Genomic DNA, 25441 nt, shown 5'->3' with positions numbered 1-25441 from the left:
TCCTGATAAATACTAAAATGTTATATTGGATTATACATTTATGATACCGTGAATTCTTCCATACTGCCTGATCTCTATTTCTTATCTCATAATTTGTGCGGTTTTCCATTGTATTTTATATTTTACCACCTTTTAAAATCTGTTTCTTAAAAAAAGTAACAGAATGAAAGAGTTTCCATTATCTCCTGTAGGAGCATGTGATGATAAAAGGACAGCATGACATTTTTCATTACATGAGTATCTCAGTCACTCTCTCAGACTATTTTTCTTCCTTCTCTCTCGTCTACTAGACAATGCAATAACTACATTAACTATCCAAATAATAAATAAGCAAAGCAACAAGCTTGGAATATGGTAAATTTGGCTTTCCCCTCTTTGACTGCTCTTTCAGAGAAAAGAAAAGGTGAAAAGGGGAGTTTTTATTCAATATATTTGATACAGTGTCATGTAGACAAAGCAAAGTTGGCCGTTCAACGTTTAAAATGAAAGCCCCTAAAAGGTCCTACATCATAAACCAATTGTGTGACATTAGCCTCATACTACTTGAAATATGCTTCATGGAAGAGATTTCTGAGATTGTAGTAAGATATACAAGCTTGTATGTACTAATGTGACAATTTCATAATTCAATTAATGCTTAATTTGGTATGGTATAATAGGTATAGCTGTGTACATACAGTATAAGACATGGTTTAGTATAGTTTAGATAAGGAGATCCATTGGATCTTGTATTAGTATTGTTGTTGTTGTAGTAATTGGAACAGGGAATAATCTTTATTAACACTGACAGATTATTTAATTGTTTGTTATATACATTGTTTGTTACAGCCCTATTGTCTACACCCAATTTCAAAGTGCTACCACTGGTGGTTTTTCCCTCTATAGAAAAAAGCTAATGAATTGCAGTTACTGTACAGTAGCAATGACTGTTCAATTTACTCAAGTCTCCTGCAAGTAAGCCTACTTAGACCCTCCTTAGATCAGCATTTTCAGTGGTGTTCAGAGTCAGTTATTTGAAATCAACAGAAAATAAAATCTAAGCATCTGTATTAATGTAAATATATTATTGTGGATGCTGCATTTTGCAAACTTGCTCAATTAAATTCAGAGGCCAAAAAATGTGAAAGCCTTTTGCTTGCTTGAAACTTCACACAAGAAACTCATTGTGACTTAAGTGATTAATAGGTCACATATCTAATTAATGACTGCAAGTACATCTTCCACATTCTATATCCCCCACAGTACCCTTTTATTACAAATACCTAAAGGGCCTTGGACGCAGAAAGGCAGATGGGAAAATATTTTTTGTCATGGTCAGCTTTCTGCTGAGGAAAATCATAAGGCTCAACGTCTCTGTAACATGGCATAATAAGTTAAAAAAGGATAAAAGCTGCCAAGAAAACAAAGCAGGTCTTCAATATCTCTTCAATAACAGTCCGAGGTTGTGCAATGTATAGACTCTGGCCAGCAATACAAGGGGGCCTGATGTTGGCGATGTTCCCAGCCTCACTCTTTGTAAGGGGAAATGATTTAATCAGCTGTCTTGATAGTCGATCTGAGATCTAGATCGTAGATCTGAGGCCTCATGGGCCTCATTGTGTATTTAGTCTTCACCCTCATACCCTGATGGTACTGTCAGACGAGAATTACCGTTACAGAATAACAAGGATTGGAAGCTGGAGACAACTACAAAACACAACGTGACATCTCACTTGTACCTGTTTATCCCACAAGAGTAAGGAGATACAGTTTTACAGCCCACATTACCATATTATCTTAGTCACTACTACAAATGAGAACAGCAAAAGCTCAGCAGCACTATAATAGGATCAACCAGTGATTTACACAGGGTATATCTCAGGGTCTTTAATACAAAAGATATTACTATAAAAGAGAACTTAAAAAACCAAGTCGCTTGGGACAATGTACAAACACTTGATAAGATGTTAAGGAGAAGAAGAAGAAATCCAAGATAGCAATGCTCTCTTGGTGGAAGTGATATCAGTACTCATTCTCCAAACAATCAGAGCAACTCCAGCCAATCATCTGAGAGCTATAGGATAAGGAAGAAGGTAGAAGGTAGTTTGCACTTTTTTTAATGATAAAGAATTTAACAATTTTAAACGTTGTTAGTTGCCTCTGCTTACAGCCATTTCCTAGTCTTAAAGCCATGAAGATAGGAATAGCTGTTTTTGCTTTGTTCATTAACAGGGGTGAGAATTACCCATAAGCCAGTGCAAGTCCACTGAGACATGCAGCAACACCGTGATGTGCTGTAATTCACTTTATGTGTATTTTTTGTGTGCTTCTGTTTGGACGTCATACATTTTGCATATTGCAGGGGACGTAAATGGAAAATAAACATGCAATGACAATAATTGATTATTGAAAACTTTGAGTTGTAGTGAGATGTAGGTTATGACAAACTAACACCTGTCCTGAGACAGTTTTTTTTTTTTATCACACAGTGACACTAATTCTACTACATATAATAATAGCCTAATAGAGCTTAGGACAGTTCTTAGTAATTACAAGATTATGAAACCTAATAACTAAAGGTTATCACATGATCCACCAAATAATGGTAGTGAAGATCTGAGTTTCAATTTAAAAGAACCAGTATTAAACGCTAATAAGCTGGTGAAAGGTAATCTTTTGTTCCCTTGCTTTGAAGTGTTAACGATTCGTACTTTCAGCTGCTGCTTAATGTTATTAAAAGTTTCAGTGTAACTCAACGTGGACAATCTGTAAAATCAGCCATGACAAGATGGTAGCACTTTGATGTGCTATACTTATACATCTACGTTTCTTATATTTATGGATATGACATTTAAACAGTGCATTATGGTTTAGATATTTTGATAATAAATCCTTATAACACCTTATAAAGAAATCTCATAATCATACATGAATTTGGGAAAGTATCCCATTAAACAAATCTGATCAGCTTCACATTAATTTCAGCTCTCCCTGTTGAGCATTGCCAGACAAACCTTCTGTTCCAACAACAGTGACTGATCTAACTATCAAAACATTAGATTTTATCTAGTTTTAGTGTTAGCATGGTAGAATTTCTCATGATTTTTCACATTTCTGATCACATCCACATACGAGTATCTGTATGTTAAGAAACAGCGAACCACTGAACCATACCAATTTAGTGTTTTCTTGTGTATCCTGTAAGCTCTGCATGCTGTTTTTTGGTATTATTTTAAATTTTGGCTCATGGTTATAAGAAGAGATCCTACTGTTTGCGTTTCCAGCAGAAATAACACCAGAAATTCAATTCTTGGTTCCTGCTCACTGCTTTGTCACATTGTGGTGGTTTGAAGAGATTTAATCTGTGATAAGCGTTCATGTAATTTGCTGCTTTAGAACAGCAAATCAAATATCATCTTTTTGCTAATATCTTTAATTAAAAATGCTATGTTAAATCTAACTTGGGTTATCAACTCGATATATACATTACTGGAAATTCATGAATACTAAAGACACATGGCTTAAACTACCTTAGGAATTTCATTGTAACCTTTTTACAGAAAGTCTTCTCTTTCAGCTATGTTGGTAGAATCAAATTAGACAAGAAATAATTATTAAATAAAGTCTTGCAGCATGGCTGCTGTATTACAATGCTTTTGGCAGACAAATCAATCATAGCTAAGTGCTTTCTCCACTAACATCTTTCCAAAGATAGGCATTGTATCAGCATACAGAATAGAATTAATGGCAGCATCATGGCTCCAGAGTTCCTGTTTGAGCCTGTGCTTGGTTTAATGTTTGTGTTGTGTTTCTCATGTTTTGCCATTTTCCTCCAGGTTCTTCAGGTTCCTTCAACCTAACAAATTTATGCAGTAAATTAGTGGGTGAATCTGCGCTGCACTGGACCGGCATAAACTTCAAAGTGAATGCCCACCTTGCGCCATGTGATCTCAGGATTCACCATGACCCTGACCAAGATAAATGGTTTACTGAAGATGAATAATAAATGAATGAGAATAGAAGAGCAACTTTACAGGGTATGTCCAAAAAGCTGCCCACAGAACGCATTCAAGGCATTACCATGTGAGCATTATGTTTGTGAACCAATTAAGATGTAATTGGTTATGAATTAATGTTAGATATTAATTACTGTTTGATTATCCCTGTGATGGTAATGTATTAGCCTAAATCAGTATCCTAGCAATGTTGTGATGCACCACTGCCTTCAAAGCATGTTTTAAACATTTCCTTTACAAACAAGTACCTTTACAATTCACAAAGGCTTCCTTCTAGGCCAGTGACTGATGAGATAGTAAAGGCAGCAAGCATCAAGCCAGCTATTTCAGAGACAACCATTGTTCAGTTACAGTGTGTTGGAAATTTATGTTTGGTCTGACTGTGGAAAACCACACAACATGCAGTCAGACAAAACATGAAAAGAACAGAGTTTAATAGCATTATGATCAAAGGAAATGTTTTGGGGTTTTTTTCTGTATCAAATATCAGCAGCCAAAACATCACCTAGGTGAGGGCTACAATTCAGGGTGAGATCAAATTCAGAGTGACAACGGTGTCTTGGGTCTTGCACTATGTACAAGCCTTGAACATCAAACCATACTGCTTTTGTTCGTGGCCTATAATCCTTTCTAGATAAGTGAGTCTTTTTTTTTATATTTAAATTCTAAAACCTGGGTATAATAATAAAGAAAACACTTTCCACAAATATTTTTTCACATCGAAACTTTAAGCTTTCTAATTAAATCAACCTCTGGCTGGCCTTCATACAAATGCTTTCTGTGTAATCCGTGAAGGTGAGACTGTCATCTAAAAGCATTGTAGTCATTCACAATTTCCTCTAGTTGGCTATAGAGAAAGAAATAGTGTAACAAAGTTAGTTCAGTTCCATCAAATCTAAAGCAGACTTTGATGTCTGTTCAGAAAGACTTTCATATGTGAACTCATCTACACATGTTGATGGCATTGTAATTCAATATTTCAATTAAATCAAAGATACGTCATCCAAATCAATTATCAATTACCTTTGTCCAACTTGGGTCCATATCCCTGCTATGATTGTGGCTCTGAAATGTAACTCCTTGTTTCGTAAAGCACAGTTTCCTTTACTCTGTACTCTGTACTCTGACTCCTATTTACTGTTTCATTACAATAATAGCACTAGGTATGAATAACTAGGTTTGCTGTGGGTGGTAAACTGGTGCAATCACACTTCATGTTGTGTGTATTGTGGCGGTGTATTGTGTATCCTACGTATTAAGAACGGCAATCCATTTCTACCATACATAGTAATGGACACCACACAGGAGAGCATGTACTTGGAGATTAAATGCATCATTCAAAATGGTGGTGATGAGGTTGAAGTAGTAGGAGTGAGTCAATTGAGTAGTGAGCTACTGAGCAAAAAGCTAATGGATTAAAGGCTCTATCTACAGGAATTCAAATTTTTTTTATTTGAAACTAAAGCTCAGAAGAAACGAATCGAATTCCTCCAGCATAGTAATGCAGTTTCTTATGCACTGTGGTTGCAAACGGGATCAAGGTAATGTATTTTATTTGTCAAATTAGCACCTGCAGCCAGAATAAAACAAAGCGAACACAACACCTTCACTGCCTGCCTCTGCACCGAATTTGCTATGAAATGCTTATTTTAGTCATTTGTCCTATGAGCCTAAGTAAACACATGGTAAATATATGATATGCAGAGATATGAGTTGTGATGACACTTCTGCCAGAAATAGCTAACTGTAGCCCAGGAGTGTTAATCTCAGATCCAACAGTGCCACAGCTCTACAGAGATTTGTGATCTGCCTCTTTTAGACAGAGTAAATTCAGCTCTCAGTAATTAGCTGATGAACTGAATTATATTTGGAATTGTGGCCCTGTCACTGAGACTTTATAGGGAAATCAGAGAAGGCCGGGTCATGAAGGGATGCTTTGGCAAAAGTTCATATATTGGAAGTTGCTGTCTATTCAGAAATGCTCTTGAGTATAGCTTTCAGTATGTAAGAGCTCTAAAGAAGTGATTTCTTGTTGAAAATGAATCACAGGATACTCTGGGCTTTTTTTTTTTTTTTTTTTTTTACTTTTGCATGCTCTGAATAAAATCTGATTTTATTTTTATTTTATTTACAGAAATGATTGCCAAAACGTTCAGACAAATTGAGCTAATAAATTTAACATAAATATTTTTTTCTAAAATTATTGTGTTGTGTGCTACTAATTTGCTTAACTGGCTCACAAAAATGCATTTTCATCATACTGTAGGCAATGCCATAAAATAATCACCTAAACAACTTACCTTGGCTGAAACAGCTACAGAGCACAATATGCTCTATTAGACTGCGAAAATTAACATCCTCAACAATAGTGAATGGCCTGTCAACCATTTGGTCAACCATCAACCAAAGGCCATACATTTCCATTATACTTTGAGCTTTAGAACATTTGTCAATTTGTCATATTTTTATAATTTAATTATTTTAATTATTTATAACATAATCAAAAAAAAATTATTGTCAGCCTGGACACTTGATTTTTACCCTTTTCTCAGTCAAAACTTTGGAACTATTTAATTTCTTTAGCCAGTCAGTAGAAAAGAAAAAATATATTTCCAAACAATTTTTATCCTCCAAAACATTCACAGTTAGAGAGAACGTTTTATAATTTATTGGGTAATGGACCACATTTCTGATAGTCAGGGATTTTACCTGCAGAAAGAAAAGATCTGTAGAAAAACTCTATCTGTCATTTTCCTTTCTCTTTCACAGTACTGTGTGTGCAGGTATTTTCACAGCTTTTGTAAGCCAGCAAGTTAGTCAAGAATCTTTATAATCTTTAACACTGATGACAGTTAGATGGCTAGTCTAAGCTCAATTACCAGGCTAGCATAGAAAACCTAAGTGTAAGTGTACTTACTACATTTGAGAACTCAGTTCTCAAGTAAGAATCATTTCCAAAGATGGCCACAAGTTCTACTTCAAGCTTGCAGTGTTGTGACCCTCCTGGACTGAAGTCTGACACCTATGCTGATTGTCTGTCCAAATCTGTTGTCCCATCTGGAACACCTACACTTTGATTTCCTGACTGTTCAAGAAAATGGATGTTGGTTTGTGAATACTTCATGCCAAAAAAAGCTCTTTCCAGAGACCATAGTGAGACCCAGAGGTCACCTGTTATGCTCTTTGTACTCTGGAAAGCTTTCATGTTTACATGAATAAGTCAACAACTCCAGCAATAACGATATCTCGCCATTACTGCCTCAGTCTGTGGGTGTACCAGCCTCAGTCTGAACGTTTACATTATTTTGAGCTTATCACGTCCGTTATATATACAAATGTTTTTAAGACAAGCCTGCATAACTTCATCGGCAGGATGTTACTGCCATTTAACTTTAAATTTATTCAAACTATGTGATGTCACACCAAATTGCAACCCGATAATGAAAACTTGCTTTGAAATTTTCTATGCCTGTGTTTTGAGTAATGGGTAATATATCTTTGCTGACAGTTCTATCATGTATGGTGTCATCCCAATTCAGGACGTACCATATCACAGAATCACATCCGTGGAAATCTGAGCTAAAATTAAAACTTTTACTTCATTTATTAGCTGTATGCTGCTAATCTATGGTCTTCTCACTCTAAGAGCAACATGCATTACATGCAAGAACAAATGCATTCACAACTTTATTCCCCTTATTATTTTTAAAATAAAGAAAGGCTATTACTGTGTAAATTCATGTTGAGTATGATGTGGCCCAGCACCCACAGACTAAACCCCCAAGACTCCCAGAGAGAGTAATGACCAAGATGTGATTATGCCTAGAGACAATGACTTATTCATGTAAACAGGAAAGCCTTCCAGAGCACAAAGAGCATAACGGATGACCACTGGGCCTCACTGTGCTCTTTGGAAAGAGCTTTTCCCTGCATGACGTATTCGTGATCCAAACTGCTGCTGGAGTGGTCATCAAAGCCAACATATGCAGGCATTTTACCTTGCACATTCAAGCTCTTGGAGGGGCAGATTCTCTCTTTTTTTCCCCTCATGTATCAGTAATCAGCAGTGTGAAGAATATACTTAAGCATCCCTGCTGTTCTTGTGAGCAAGACTTGGATTGGCACTTTAAACATCGGCACACAGAAAACCATCCTGAACTGTATCTGCATTCTGCATTGTACTTTTCTCCTCTTCCTGCGCCCACCTTATGTCCAAACTAAAAAATGAGTTTATATGACATCCCATGCCAGAAGGAGAGATGAGCATCTGTTTCGAAACCTGCTCTTGCAGGTAAATTAAATATCAGGTTTCAAATCATCTATGGAGGCACCTGAAGTGGTGAAATACCAAAATTCCTGACTGAAATAAAAGGGTAATTACTCCACTGGTAAAAGTTGAAGTATAACTTAAATTAAATTAAAGCATGAAACTAAAAGTATGACAAATTGACAAAATAAAAAAGTCTGCACTGATTTTAGTTACTGATGGCAAATTAGTGCATTGTTTTAAGGAAGCAAAGAGCATAGGAAAACATTAGCAAAGGCTTTATTCCTGATCTCTCAAACGTTAGCTAGTATGATAATAACACTGAATCCCAAGAGCTATCTGCCACAATGAAAACTGTCTTAATAAGTAAAAAGTGCACATAGCAGCAGATTACAGTGATAGGTACAGTATTACTTAATTAATGTACAGACTAAACCAAACTTAAATTCAGTAACAAAGTAATTGTACTTTGTTATATCCTACCTTTGAAAGTCATCCAACCTTTATCAGTGTAATGCCAATTAATTGGTCCAAAGAATTATTATTAGAGAGTTATATCCAGCTTGGAAATGACATCAGCAACTGCTTAAAGGTTAAATAATTCCAGTTGCAAGAGTCAGCGAGAAATTTGTTTGACTTCCCAAGCACTTGTTAGCTAGTGGAGTCCTGTCAACATTTACAAACAGCGTTCATGGCAAAAATCCCTTTTGATCTCATGTCGTATAGTGCTCTCTCTATAATGCTGGGCTCGCCTGGCCTTGACTTTAGAGTGCAGATCAGCAGATTCCAGATTTTTGCAGTGTAAACAAGAGATGTCTGCAAGGCACATCAGTTTTCAAAGGAATAAATTACACTCTATTAGGCCTGCTTATCTATGACAAATTATAATTGCTATTATGGTCAAGTGGGTCCATGAATGTATAAGACCGGCTTATAAAAGAATCTTTATCATGGGTTGCTAAAGCAGTGTGTATCCGTGGACAATCCAAAATAAATGAGCCAGCAAGACAAAGCCATCTTTTTGTTGAAAGGTAAAACAATAGATAAAAACAAACCTAATTTGGTTTATTAGCTATTTACAGATGGTGCACAGTAGATTATTTGACATTTTAAGGAGCAAAACAGCGCCACCAATGGTCAAAAGTAAAAATGAGATTATAGATTTGCACATCCTATAAGAAGCAGTCTTTATGCTAGGTAATTATGCTAACTAAAATACAGAAAAGCAAACACTGTCAGAGTCAAAATATGAAATTGCACAAAGGGACAAACAACAATACTAGAAGTATCGTGTCAATAAGAACCTTTGTGCTTGTTCAGCAGAGACATTACATTATTAGGGACTTAAAGCACATAATGGATTTGTAATAGTTTCTGGTATTCAATATCAGAACCACACATCACTGTTGTGTACAAGTATTAGTAACAGTAAAACTTCAATCTCTCAAATTTTTCAACAGAATCCATGCCTGTGATTAAATCTATGGAGCATAAAACCTATTTTGTCTCCTCACAGCAAATAAAGAAGACAAGCTGTGTACAGTGTTTTTGTACATGACAAACAATCATATTCAGCCCTGTAACCCGTCCTTCTGTTGTGCTGTGCATTTTCATGTGCTGCGTTGGAAGTTTTTGATTAAATAAATGGTCACATTGCACTGGCGCAAGTCCAAAAAATCTATATAGCATGCAAATCTGTGAAGGGTTAGAGAGTAGAGTGTGGTTAAAGCGCTTCCCATCTGGAAGCCTTATGCAAACATGCAGTGGCTCATCATTTGTGCACCAGTGACTACTTCGCAAGCTGATATGCAATGTGATGGAGGAAATGCTTAAACACATGTGGCTGAGAGAAATCTTGTAGCCTCTGGTACTAATGGTGGGAGGACAGCATTCATTATATACACCTTCTGACTTTAAACAAGGTCCATTAAAGGCCCACCTGAAAATGTTGTTAACAACAAAGGGAAGCCAACAGGAAGCAGTTGGCATTACACAAATGTGACCTTGCTAAATGATCCTTAGAGGTGTTTATATAGTGCACATAGGGCTACATGACACCTACATATTTCTTTCCTGACAACATAGAAACAAGTATAAAATCTTATTCCAACAGAAATCCACTATCATAAAGATACATTTTGTTCATTTTTAGGTCAAGTTGAAATAACCTGACATACGGTTCTGTTATGGCTTTCTGTGTGCTAATGATTAGAAGGTTGCCATTGAAATACTATGACTGCTCATGAGCCATTGTGATATTTTCTCCCCTAATTAAGGACATCATGACAACTGACTTTATCCCTCAGTGTTCTTTAACAGTTAATATTATTGTTTTAACAGATGACAAAACCATGACACCATAATGACAGAGTTATGTCTATTTCTTCAAATACATCATAGTACCAAGTCAGCTGTCATGACAATCCAAAGCACATCAGAATGTTGTTAAGTGATAACATAAAAGCAGCGTTTATGACAGCTTGGGAAAAGCTTATATTAAAATGCCTGTGTAGGCTTTATATCAGTTTTAGAGAAACCCTGATATAGGTCATGCAACCTTATAATTGTAGCCTGTGTACTAAAGTATTATCCAGGGCTGTCTTTATTATTAGAGACTGTAAAGTTCACTCAATGTAGAGTAGAACTGATGCTCCTCTGAATTGAGAAGAGCAAGTTCAGATGGTTCGGGCACTTTGCCTCCTGGATTTCTCCTGTTGGCATTGCATCAGCTGTACAGATGGACTAGGTGGAGACCCCAGGGGAAGACCAATGCCCTGCTGGAGAGATTATATCTTATGGTTGGCTTGGGGATGTTAGAGAAATCTGGAATCTATAGCAGGAGATGAAGAAGACTAACATAGAAGCCTAACCTTCTCAGCCTTCAAAGAAAACCCTGAACCCTGAGGCATTTATCTTCTTGGTAGACATCTATCACACTCAAGTCAAATCCAACAACAACCATCCTGAGATGAGTACAATTTTCCAGAAAAAAGGGGATCTTTGGAGTGGTAGTTTTTTTATTGTTAGTTACTAAGCTTCTTAAATACTTAAAAGTATTCTATATCCATCTACAGCACATGTGTACAGTGGCATTGCATTTATCAATAACAGCACTATATCGTACTAGTAGATTTATGTAGTATTGTGCAGATCATTTGCAGAGTGAACACTGATTTAACCCTGACTGCAAGGAAGGAATTGAGCAATGACTAAAAGTTATCTTTATGTGTATGTTTCCAGTCCAATACCAACTGCATTTTGATATAGAACAGGGACTAATAGGTGAAAAAGTGCCCCACATCAATTTTATTCATTTTAACATGGCCTCTGTTTGAATGTTGAAGCTCAAGGTCTATAAACAAACACTAAAAAAATTGTATTCACATATGCAGTGACATTCAAATATGTGTGGAAAAAACAGCCTGGCTTATCTAGCTAGCAAAAAGCTTGCCTGGGGGAAATAAATGAAAGGTTGAAGAGAGTTCTCTGTACACTGCAGGAGCACCTGAGTACCTAGGATTGGAGTAAAGGCAATAATGGATTAGCATATTTATATCATCTGTGAGAAATATTAAGATGGTATTTTGATCAAGTAGTGCAGCTGTTTCACACTCATCAGTTTACCATTGTGATTATAAAAATGATGTATGTGACGACTTTAAGAATCGGTCTAAGAGGTTGAACATTCACTTTCCTAAAATTGAAATTAAAGGCGAGCATTAAATCTGCAAAATCTAACTATTATTCAGTTATCCCTTAGTCCTGTATACTACACTTGAAAATAATACTGTACATTCATCTTTGTACATGAAAAGAAGCAAAACATTACTTTCCATCTATCATGTTAAGAAGGGAAATCTGTTTAAGCATGTCTAATATAAATCAAAACTTTTTATTATTTATTTTTAATGCTATTATCACTGTCAAGCTCTACTAAAGCTATTCTACTCCAAATGGTCTGACATTTCATTTCATGGTCTCAGCGCCTACACACATGCACAGTGTGGGCCGCTACTTTAGTCGATTCATGCAAGAACACACTTCCCCAGAAGGAGGAGGAGTAGGAGGAGGAAGAGGAGGAAGGTGCTCAGCCCTCTCAGGGAGCGTTTCATAATAGACTATCGACTGCATTTTTTAAATTACAGCCCTTGAGTGATTAGTGATTTTGTTTGGTTTTTTTGTTTGGTTTTTTTTTAAATTATGTGTTGCCAGCAGTGTTAGCACAAATTAGAGAAAATATTAATTAAATTGAACCTAATTAGAAATGTTTTGGCATAAGGAATGTACGTCACACTTGTCTTTTACATGACCTAGAAAAAGAAGATCAAAGGAATTTTGTTCATGGATTGGAGGAGTTCAATATTTTATGGTGGGGAAAAATTTTCACTTGAAAGGGGGCTGCATTGGCTCACAAAAATGATGCAGGACCACACATCTGTAATAGAAATGCTTTATTTAATTCTATTATACATAACTATGCCATTTGGCTTTAAAACAATACATATTATTTTGAAAAATCTCATATTTCTGCTTGTTGTTCATTTCTGATTCATTTTGGGGCCAAAACTAATGAACAGTCTTCACCGATCCTAATTGGTTTTCAAGCAATTACTGTGTAGCTAGATTAAAATTACATGCTTTTTAAAAACAGCATGAGAGTGACGCTAAATTAGGATGACATAGCAGCTGGAAATATCAGCTGGATTTTCCAGATGCTACATTTTGGTTGATAAAACAAGCAAAATCAAACAAAATAGATTTTTTTTTAAATCATGAAACAGAATTCTATAGCTTTATAACCTATAGTCAGCATTTAATATTTTTTGTTCAGAATTTCTATTTTTATAAAAAAAAAAAAAAAATCTTGCCTTTTTAGTTGTGGTCTAGGCAAAGCAAAAATAAATAAAAAGCTTTATTTTCCCATTGTGATTTAAAAAAAAACAACTCACACACACACTATAAAGTAAAAAAAAAACCCTCATGGTTCTCATTTACAGCATATTGTTGATTAGATGTGAGATAATCATATACAAATAGTTTCTGATCATTTCAACCGAAAAAAAAAAGCCCAGAGAGAAAAGCTTTAGTGTGAAATGGATGTTCTTGCTCTATCTCTCTTTCCAGGCTCCTCTTTCACTACATGCATAAACAATTAAGTGATGATTATTTCATGATGTGACCTTTTTATCAGATGTTTTGCACACTTATTTCCATTTTAATTGTCAAAAGCCAGCAAATAGCTATTCCCCTTCACTGCCTACTCTTCTTGCATTAGCAGAATTACTCAGAACAGCAAGACGACAAAAAAATCGATACTAAAGGGTGCTGCTCATGCAACACGCTGTTACTGCTAATTGCGAGTGCATGCTGCGTTGTGCATGCTGTTACATGCTATCAGTGCCAATGTTGCAACACTCTGTTCTTTAGAAACCCAGTATGTGACTATAGAGGTAGTGCAACATGGCCAGGACATCATTATGCGCCTGTAATCTGGAAGACAGCGCCAAAGAGCTTTTTGAAATCAACCATGAATTCAGCAGCCACAAAGTATATACACTGATCTCCTTAAAAAAGACATAGACACTACTATTGACACCTCTTTTTTAACCTCATATAGTAAGCAAAACCTGAGCTTTGAATTACTAACAAATGGTACTTAAATATAACTACATTTTTTTATAGAGATCGGACAGCTTGATATGTTCTTCCTTTGTCCATGTCTGTTGTCCAAAGAAAACAGACATGGACAAAGGAAGAACATATCAAGCTGTCCGATCTCTATAAAAAAATGTAGTTATATTTAAGTACCATTTGTTAAATCATGATCCTGCTTCATGTTCAATGGTTTCTGGGAAAGACATCTCAATGGCTCATGAACAGTCTTAGTATTTCAGTACAACCTACAAATCATTAGCACACAACAAGCCATAAGAACTTCCAGTATATTTGAAACAGGGCCTATATTTAAAGAGGCATCTATAATATTTAGCTGCTAATTCAGTGAATTCCAGTTGCACCCTAACTGATTGTCCCCTTAACTCTGTTCAAACTACATAAACCACAAGTGTTTTAAAGTGCTTTTTTAAGGAAGAGTTCAGTTTCAGGGGCTGAAAACATTCTCAGACAAGGTAAAAAATGACCCCTTTAATCTATCTTGCCTACTTGTGCTATGCAACATATGGTACCTCTACACCACTGATCTCATGTGATGACCCTTACCCTGCAAAGTCAATATACTGTTCTTTTACTCGGTGAGCAATTAGTGAAGCAGGTATGACACTGCAAACATCTGGTGGGGGGGCATATGTGTTGACCTTGCTGACCAAACTGTCTAGACGGTAAGCAAGAATAGGGAATGCATCTCCCATTTCATATCTGTTCGTGTAAAAGACTGCATGTAACATGACAATATGATCATTTTTCCAAATGGGTCCATCATCTCACCTTTTTTTGTTATGACTAAGAGAAAATCTATGTTAACCATTATAACTATATGTTTATGCCAAATAAATACTGAAAATGTAGTTATTAGAGGACATTGTATATTGCCATGTATATTGCAGGGACTTAACACTCTGTGGTTAAAAATAAAAGCTGCTCGGCTTATGTAACATTTTTCAAATTCATTTGGAACAAATTAATGTGTTTTCCTGTACACTGACAGCTTGTGATTTTTTTGTACACCCACCTAGTCTTACAATAACCCTCACCAAGTGATTATTACTTTGGAGCTTAGAAATGTCAAGGCAAACCAAACAAATTTTCATAATTAAAAAGTGTCCCATCACACCTATTTGTAGTCCACAATATATCACTTATGCTACCTGTAGAGATTTACTTCCTGAAGATATTGCTAACATCAACACGTTATAATATTGGGTAAGGGTTGCTTAGATAGGCAGCATTTTTTGGTGGCAACAGTTCTTCTGAGATAAAGTATGCTCAGGGTAAATACCGCACATAATACCGTTACATAACACACTAGACCATCTATAGTTTATTCTTAAATGTTGCTATAAGAAGAATCAAATGAAACCTGACTAGAACGAAACAACATGATGAATTAATAGTATTTTGGGCAATGTTTTAAAATTTGGGGGGCATGGATTGGAGTTTGAATCCTGAATCTGCCCTGTGCTGCGAGCTTAGAAGGATTGGCCAGAGGCAACAGAAGTGGAATCCATATGTGGACTTCATTACAAAAGGCAAACAAACAAATCCAAACAACAGGCTGAGGCAAAATCGAGAAACGGGCAGAAATGTCCAAAACACTAAAGACAGTCCACATGGTAAACAAATCCAAATTGCAAATCCATACAGATAAGAAACAGGAAATAAAATAGCAATAATCAATACACAGAAAAATCAACAATGGAAATGAAAGACTTGGTAAGCAGATCATTACAATACTTTGCACCAACATGTGGCATGAATGTGGTTAAAATGGCCACTAAATCGGAAGTTTCCTGCGAGAAATAGATCAATATTACGGTGAGGGTTCTCTCTGGTGGAAAGGAGGGGGAAGTGCAGGTGGAGTCATGACAGAGGGTTTCCTCTAGTTACTCTGGTTTTCTCCCTCAGTCCAAAGGAATACATTTTCAGTTTATTGTCATATCTAAGTTGTCTATAGTGTGTGAGTGGATTATGTGTGATTGTATCCAGCGATGGTTTGGCACCCTGTCCAGGGTGTCCACTGCCTTGTGCCCTGATTCAAGCTCATTTTCTTATCCATTATTCGAAGAGATATGCAATGAAAGCATTCTCTTGTACTGAACAGTACAGTGGATACCCTTAATAGTGATATAAACCAAAATAAAAATGAAAATAACAAATTACAACAAGCAGATTGTATTTGTGTGAATCTCTCCTCACCAGTTCTTTGTTAAAGCACCTTTTACTTGTAATACAGCATTCCGTTTTTTTTTTTTTTCGTTAAGAGTCTACCAACAGCATATACTGCTTCAGTAATTTTATTTCACTCTTCCTTGATCCAGACCAATCAAATTGCAAAGGGATCTCCTGATACCCCAGCCTTCTTTCAAGTCATTCCACAGGTTTTCAATAGAATTTAGACTAGGCCATTCCAAAACAATGATCCTCTTCTTCTGAAGTCATTCCTTTGTAGACTTGGATTTGTGCTTGGGGTCATTAGGTGAAATTTCTAATCTTAGCTGTCTAATAGAGACCTGCAGAGACGTTTTATGGCAAAATAGTCTGGTATTTGGAGCTTTTCAAGATTCCTTCTTCTTGACTAAGCCCAGCTGAAAATAAGAAGCTTCAGCAACAAACTTTTAGAATTATGACCAAAAAGTTCTACCAGAGGGGGCACGGTGGCTTAGTGGTTAGCACGTTTGCCTCACACCTCCAGAGTTGGGGGTTTGATTCCCGCCTCTGCCTGGTGTGTGTGGAGTTTGCATGTTCTCCCCGTGCCCCGGGGGTTTCCTCCGGGTACTCCGGTTTCCTCCCCGGTCCAAAGACATGCATGGTAGGTTGATTGGCATCTCTGGAAAATTGTCCGTAGTGTGTGATGAGTGAATGAGAGTGTGTGTGTGCCCTGCGATGGGTTGGCACTCCGTCCAGGGTGTATCCTGCCTTGATACCCGATGACGCCTGAGATAGGCACAGGCTCCCCGTGACCCGAGGTAGTTTGGATAAGTGGTAGAAGATGAATGAGTGAGTGAGAAGTTCAACCAGATGGTTTTGGTTCTTGGAATTTTTTTCTATGAGACTTAGCTTCTGTTTAGTGATCCTACACCTTAGCCCAAATATCTGAAGATTATTAGATATTACAGTCACATGCAAGAGGTCCCAGATATAGGTTTCTATATACTGTATTCTTTTTGTCAATTTTGTCACAGTGGTGCCCCACTGTCTTCACTTCTTTATGATGGCAGTCAGTGTGTTTTTAGTACATATAATGTTTGGGAAATTCCCTTCTCCTAATTGATGACTTTTGTACATCCCGTACATGATTTGTAAGATCTTTGCAGATAATGAAAATGAATGTGAATGTGTATTTATTTCTAAACATACCCACATGCTCCATTATGTGGAGTGTGCACAGCTATGCAACCATATTATTGTAATATATTTTACTTTTCATTTTTCCCACACTGAAATGTTTCTATGTGTTTTTCATCTGGTAGAAACAAAATAATCTGACAAGATTTGGCTTGATTTCATTTTTTTAGTTCACAAATACAGTGGTGTGTATATCCACTGCATGTATATAATGACAGTCATTTGACACACAGTTTTATTACTTCAAAACCTCCGGCCTCATTCTCTGACCATAATCCCTTCCCTCTCAGATTGTGGTTGCTTCCCCTCCACACAGGTTATCAATGTGTCTTTTGATTGTTGCCTAAGAAGGTTCTTCATTTATATTCCTGAGTAAAAGTGGAGCCTCTGCAGATGGCTCATAGAAGGTCTTTCATACTGACGTAGGAGCAGCTTCCACCAGCCACGCTGTTACTTCGGCCATTATAACTGAAAATGCTTCAAGGCTGGGTTCATGAAGGCAACTTCTACCAGCACTCTGCAGATGTGTGTGTGTTTGTGTGTGTGTGTGTGTGTGTGTGTGAGAGAGAGAGAGAGATAGAGAGAGAGAGAGAGAGAGAGAGAGAGAGAGAGAGAGAGATAGTGCAGGGGATAAGCGGGGTCACATGTACAGGCAGTTTTGCTGCAGCTTGGCTTACTGGGGAGTTGAGCCCAATGCTCCTCCTAATTCTCAGATGGCAGCCCTGACCTAGTTAGCAAGCTAACACAAGGATCGACTTGAACAAACTTTTACTTCTACAGACAGTAGCAGGAGAAGTAATTACTGAACTTGGGTCTGACTTTCTTTTTGAGTTTGACTGGGCTTGTCTCCTAAATTGAATACGTGATTAAACACTTAAGGTCTGAGCTGAAAATACTTAATTGACATGGGTTTCTCTAATGCTGCTTTGTGATAATGTGCATTGTTTAAAGTGATAAATAAATAAATAAATAAGACTTCATAAAATAATTTAACCATTCTAGTTACAAATATTATTCATTAATTACTACAGTTGAATATGAAGTGAAACTAATAAAAAGGTATGTAGCTTGTGGACCATACGTTTGGATTTACTAAGTTGTCCAGGGAAATAGATTTAAGGAAAATACACTTGTTATTTCCAATGTATAAAGTAAAACTTTTCTCACTGAAGTGTCTTCTTGAATCTGGATCATGACAGCGGCCATATTTGGGCTGGTGTCTAGAACCAAAATCAGTGTTAAGCACAGAAATGAATGATACTGCAACAACGAGATATAATTTTGAACTGAAAGATGATCATAAAGGATGTATTTTCCAACAGAAGAATTCTTAAAGTTGTATTTCTTCACACATTTAAATGTCCAGACAAGCGCATCATGAATTAACACATGAATAGGCAAAAGTAGACATCTGGGGATGGTGGCATACTTGCAGTTTTACAAATTGTTTTATAACTCGCAGGCTGTTGCGTACGATTGCACTCAGCCATGCCAACACGCCAGACTCTATAATTCTAACACATCGCTCTTTATTCTCAAATACAGCACGGTAGTCCAAACAAAGTGTGTTCACAAGTACATAACTTTCATCATGAAGTACTGTAAAGTAAGGCACTGTACAGAGATAGATAGATAGATAGATAGATAGATAGATAGATAGATAGATAGATAGATAGATAGATAGATAGATAGATAGATAGATAGATAGTCTCTGTATGGGGGAGCTGTCCATGGTGTTGAAAGTACAGGCAAGCTCTAATTCTAACCCAAAAGTGTGTGGCCATTTATTAAAGGATGATTAATTACAGGCAGATTTTCAAAGTTCCTTTGACATGTTCATATTAAAAGGCCTAAATTACTCAGGAGCCATTTTAGTGATTTGTCATGACATTCATCAAACCACTCAGGGAACGACACCCACATAGGACAACAGCACTGGTTTAAGTTTTAGCTGTGGTTTGTTTAAAACTCACTAAACATTGTCTGTACTGAAAGGTTATTTTGCCATCCAAATGATCAGCAAACTCCAATGACACTCTCTCAGTCGGAAACACATTGAAGTGGCTTTGATAATAAATAGATTAGTTACTTAATAAAATAATAATTTACAATAAAGAATCAGGCATTCTAGTGGATAGAACTGGAGCTCCCAGATTAATTATATGGCTAACAAGCAACAACACTAACATCATGTTTATACTAACATTATGTTTATAAGCCTGGACAGCATAGTTAGAGCTCAATTTTCAACCCAAATTCACTTAATGTGTAATCACAATCAAAGCTGGTCTGGTGAGAATTATATCTTGACTAAACCATGTTGGATTGGAAAATTACGCTTTTCTACACATGACCTCTTTCAATCCAGTTACCCATTAACACGAGAGGTCCTGTCCTGTACAAACTGTAGAAGTCTTATACAACTGGTGTCTTCCAATTTAGATATTACTTGATAAAATGTATATAGTCTGCCGTGTTTGTCTCAAATTAAATTATATATTAATGCCTTTGTGAACAGTTGGACAACTGTTTTCATCCTTAATGCTACAATAATCCAATCACAAAATTATATATGGTTGTTAAATCATATAAATGGTAAGTGTATTTTATGTTACTATGAATGTTCATTTAGATATATTGCATTGTGAACATTACAAGGCTTACATATTGCACTGTGTATGATTATGACAAATCAATGTTTTTATCTTTACTGGATGTACAAATACAGTACTGTGTTATGTGTTAAAAAATAGTCTTCACCAAGTTCCTTTATTTTCCACTTAGATTTACTTCCTGAATTTACTAGTCCACCTGTTTGTAGCTCATCAAATTATATTTGACCTTTTCCTACCTGCTGTGACAGTGATTATGGCTTCCTGTCACCCTGTGTTTTGACCGTAGCCAAGCACTATGGCTATACCTAAAAAATGGTTCCCAAATGGCTCAGAGCACCTTATTTAAGTGCATTACCTCAGGAATGAAATAATAGCTTCAATTCCATATGTAGTTGACAATATGTCCAAACAGGAGCCATTTGGGAAGCTATTTCCTTTACAAGACTGGAAAGAAGGACAAAGCAAAAAAACCTAAAATTTAATTATGCTACATGGTATTGCTGACTGACCAAAATATCCTGTTTCTTTGTAAGATACTATAGGATAAACCCTAATAAAGAGAAATAGCAGTTGTTTCTTTGCGACTGGTACAGCTAGATATCATATTAGAATACACTCAAGATCCATTTTTATCATGTGGAACTACACTGAACTGCAAATGTATGCAAAATCTTGTAGGATTTCCAGATTTCAAACCAACAATATCACAGGCTCTTTTCTGACTTATCAGGTATTCCTGGTAAAAACTATATTCAGACTTCTCATGTCTTAAACTAGGTACGTTTGTTTTTCTCGTCTTCTAATGTTGCCTACAATCCTCAAAGACAGCCTGCAAATTGAACTGCAGCTGAGAGTCCTGAATACAGCCGCAGCATAAACTGCTGCTTTCTGCTCTCTTGCTGGAGATATGGGACTTGTTGCAGATTGGAACAAAAGCAGTGTCTACATACAGACAATGAACATTATGTAATGCAGTGCAATTTACCCATCTCAAAGCACACATTTTCAGCAGATGGTTCTGTTGCGTTATGTATAAAGGCAGCATACAGGAATTATGGGTTACCATTAAAACAGACACTGACTAACAAAAGACGTGTCGTTAGTCAATTTTATCACATTGGATAAGATTGAACTTTTATTTGATACTTCTACAGATATATTCCTGTCTGTGTGGATACCAATGTGCTGATTTTAACATATGAAAATGCCTACATTCATCTAATGCAGATTGAATACTAAAAATATAGGAATAGAAAATATATGGAGATGTTTGTTTTGTTGTTATGCATAATAATAATAATAATAATAATAATAATAATAATAATAATAATAATAATAATAATAATAATAATAAGCTTTTTAAGGATGGGTAAAAATATGTACTGATTTTTTGTCACATTGATATGATACATAAGTGAAAGCACAGATAATGGATAGCCTGCTGTGGTCAGGCTAAAAGCCTAGTGTTAATTTAACACCTATAATCCCAGTTTGACCCAGACTTTTTGAGCAGCAATAATTGCCGAATTATCACATTGAATAAAATGGAATAAATATATATAATTCCCTTAGCAATACTTTGTACCTGATTTACAAATAGCCCCTACCTCTCTGTATGAGAGCATGAAGCAGGGCATGAAATAATGGTTACTGCATCCTGCCTACTGAATTATATGTGCAACAGACATTTGGGATTCAGCAGTGAAATCACTCCAGGTTTGTTCTCAGAAGAGATGAGTATTTTTCCGCAGTGAGGAGAAAAAAATTGCACGTAGCGTTTACTATTAACCCAAAAAATCTGTTTTTTTTTTTTGTACCAAACTGTTCAGTTAAGAAGCTGAGCACTAAGTGATTTAACCAAGCAACCATAATAGTATATATTCATAAAATAATACTAAATTATTGCCCACTTGCCCAAAAATAATACTCAATAATGCCTAATAGCACACTTATATTTAACTTATATTTGACTACTTATTGTTTATATAGTAAATGAATTGTTTTGACCGAGTTACTTTGTTTAACCTTTGCTTAACTAGATGCTAATGGTTAATGATGTTGCTAATTATTTTCCCCTCAACATCACTACATGATGTCGAAAACCGACCAAAACTCGCTGACGGTTTAAATGTGTTATTTCTCTGGTACCTTTTTTAAAACTAAATATTAAGTATAAGTGTTTTTAATTTCCTCCTGAATAAAAAGAGAAATAAACTACTTTATGTAAGTAATTTCACCGCTGGTGTAAATCACAGCAGCAACCTAAATGTGTTGCTATAGTGACCAACCTGTCAGAAAAAGGACGGAAGAGAAGTTAGCACGCGCAGTCAGAGGAACCGTAATAAAGCCCAATGGAGTTAGTTATGGTTTGTGCGCAAATGAGAATTTCGATGGAATGCAAAGGAAGGGATAATTACATGGTGGTGATGTTTCTGAACAGGTCTTCGATGTCTCCGCCGCCGCTGCTGCCGTTGCTGCTGTCCTGCAGAGCGAGCAGAGGGAAGAAATTCCCCCCGTCCGATTTATTGCAGTAAATATCGGTGGAGGAACAGGTGCAGGCCGGCGGGCAGTCGAGCACCGACAACACACAGCCATGAAGGACGCTGGAAAACAGAAAAATCCTCAAAAGCACTACGAAACACAGCCCAACATCCATGGTCCAAAACCGAGTTAATGAATCCGGGGGGAAAAATAGGGAGAAATGTGCGGCGTGTCTGATTGCGTTCTGGGCTACATAAGAGCGCCTGTGTACATGATGAGATGAGTGAAAAACACTAGTGGGGGAAAAAAATCCTTAATGTCTTTTAGAAAGTATTCCGTTATGAAGACAAGGTGAAAGAATAGCACCGGCTTTTCTCTCCACAGTCCATGACAGGAGGAGGCTGAGGAGTGCAGTGTTGCTGAGAGTACTGACAGCAAGCAAGAGCATAAAGACCCACCTCCCGACCAGAGTGAGAGAGAGAGAGAGAGAGAGAGAGAGAGAGAGAGGAGGGGGTGTGAGAGAGGGAGAAAGAGAGAGGGAGAGAGAGAGAGAGAGAGAGAGAGAGAGAGAGAGAGAGAGAGAGGAGGGGGTGTGAGAGAGGGAGAAAGAGAGAGGGAGAAAGAGAGAGAGAGAGAGAGAGAGAGAGAGAGAGAGAGAGAGAGAGAGAGAGAGTGAGAGAGAGAGGAGGGGGTGTGAGAGAGGGAGAAAGAGAGAGAGAGAGAGAGAGAGAGAGGGAGGGAGAGAGAGAGGAGGGGGGTGAGAGAGAGGGAGAAAGAGAGAGGGAGAGAGAGGCAGGGAGGAAGAGAGAGAGAGAGAGAGAGAGAGGGAGGGAGAGAGAGGGAGAGGGAGAGGGGGGGAGAGGGTGAGAGGGAGGAGAGTGAGGGGGGAGAGCAAGAGAGAGAAAGAGAAAGAGAGAGAGATGCAGGGGGAGGGGGGAGTGAGAGAAATGCAGGGAGGAGAGGGGGGAGGAGAGAGAGAGAGAGAGAGAGAGAGAGAGATGGAAGCAGGGGAAAGGAGGTATAGAGAGAGATCGTGTCGAGAAATAGAAAGAGAGGAAAGGAAGCAGAGAGAGCGAGAGAGACTGGGATCAAGATCACGACTAATGTCGTGAGGGTCTAAAATCAGAACCAAAGCAAAAAAAATCTTGTTGAATAAACACCTGCTGCATATATATATTTCACATAAGGACACCCACCAAGAAGCACAGACTAAACCGAATTCAGATATTCATTAAGAGTTTAGTTTCATCTTCATGCAGACTCAAAATTATTGATTATAACCTGATTAATATCGGTAATTATTAAAGCAACAGTTTACTTTTGAAATCAATAAGAGTAAAACTTAAATGTAATAATTGATCTTGTTTTTACAGGCACTTTTTAGCTCTCCTGCATCCCAACACATCCCTTGAAGGTGCTGTGCTTTATGCATGCCTTATAACATTAACTAAACATTCATTCATTACCCTTGATCACAGCTGTTGTCTACTGTTCGTTTGTATGCAGCAAGATGTACTACCGTTTTCCTGTCCTATCTTTCCTCAAATACAAACCAAAAATCTGGACATTTAATATGATTTTTTAAGTTAAATTAAGTTTGATTTTTTTTAAGAAATGAATCGTTTGTTTTCATAATACTGTCTTATTTGTTAAAGTAATATATGGTTTATTTCAAACTTTGGTTTAAAGTAAATGAGCAGAAAGATTATACTTAATCTAAATGTGTTGTCTAATTTTAGTAATACATTTTCTGCTAATATTTTATTTTGTCTTTCAGGTGGTACCAGCAAGGGTAGACCTTTTGTTTGCATAGCATGTACAGTATCGTATAAGGTGTATGTGGTGTATGCTTAGTTGGCTTTTAAAGTAAAGCTGGTTAAGCTTTAGATTTACATAGGTCCTTATGGTCCAATTACCTACCTTGAATTATTGTCAAAGGTATAAGATGCGTCCTGAAGGTAAAAAAATTGAACATCAGCAGGACAAAGAGAAGGACAGTTTATTACCTTATTTCTGAGAGTGAATGGTGCTTTATAAAACAATACTTTCATGAAATTTTGGTAATTTTTAACAAGGTTTAATCTTTAGTACAAGCCTCTCTATAGTATCAGTAAATGAACATTAAATTCATCATGATGAAAGATTACTTATAGTTTTTTTATGCTCCAATCAGACCTTTTTATGCACAAGGAATTGTCATGGTGGCACTTGTTTGAGAAGGCAAATTGTTATGCTACACTATAGAAGATATCCTACACAATTCTGTGAGACAAACAGAGGTAGTACTGTAGATTGGGTAGGAACCACATATGGTTGTGATGATCAGGTGTCCAGATGCTTTTGCCCATATAGTATATCACTGACCAAGATAGGCTTATTTAGGTACTTTTGCTAGTGATCCTATATTGCAGTCATGAATTACCGTCTATAAACCTATATCAGATTTAACAGTGATTATTATTATTATTATTATTATTATTATTATTATTATTATTATTATTATTATTATTATCTGTGCTATGTAATTTAAAAGGAAATATATGTGGGTGCTATAGTTACGGATAGTGTGTTCAGTAAGAATTGATTTTATATAAAATATGCATATACATGTTTTGTGTGTGTGTGTGTGTGTGTGTGTGTGTGTGCGTGTGTGTGTGTGTGTGTGTGTGTGTGTGTGTGTGTTTTCGCATGTTGCATATTCCATATGCTTTTACTATGTCCCTGAACAGAATACTGTTAATTGGGTATTTGGGGATTACAGATTTCGTTGTGTGAGGCAGGGAGAAAGAAAAGAGGAATTTAAGCGCTATATTAAAATAGAAGAATTTCCATTGTAGCTTGACAATGAAATTGTAGTCAGCATGGTGTCTTGCAGACTCCTACACACAGTGGGATTTTTTTTCCAGTCATTTTCTGCAATCCACAAGTTGGGCCTGTCGGACTGACACCGAGGTTGTCTCTACAGCCTATAAATAAATCATCATGAATACATTTGCTGCTTTTAGGATATTCACACTCTAACTTACAGTAGAGCTGCAAAATTTCTGCAGAAGGGAATCCAA

General features: G+C 36.7%; 1 protein-coding gene across 3 annotated transcripts in view; it reads right to left on the bottom strand.

The window, feature by feature from the left end:
- ntrk3b (neurotrophic tyrosine kinase, receptor, type 3b) overlaps positions 1 to 22803 on the bottom strand; it is a 126039-nt gene extending 103236 nt beyond the window's left edge. Inside the window, exon 1 of one of the 3 annotated variants that reach the window (XM_060884619.1) lies at positions 22316 to 22803. In XM_060884619.1, coding sequence (XP_060740602.1) covers positions 22316 to 22554 — 239 coding nt within the window. In that variant the 5' untranslated portion in view covers positions 22555 to 22803. Of the gene's footprint in view, positions 1 to 6912; positions 7093 to 22315 lie in introns of those variants that run through there. The other 2 variants (XM_060884627.1, XM_060884637.1) reach the window with 2 other exon arrangements.
- Positions 22804 to 25441: the final 2638 nt, after the last annotated feature.

The sequence above is a fragment of the Tachysurus vachellii genome, chromosome 1, assembly GCF_030014155.1.
Source record: "Tachysurus vachellii isolate PV-2020 chromosome 1, HZAU_Pvac_v1, whole genome shotgun sequence".
Classification (NCBI taxonomy): Eukaryota; Metazoa; Chordata; class Actinopteri; order Siluriformes; family Bagridae; genus Tachysurus; species Tachysurus vachellii.
The sequence above is the reverse complement of the archived record's forward strand: the minus strand, read 5'-3'. Positions and strand labels throughout refer to the sequence as shown.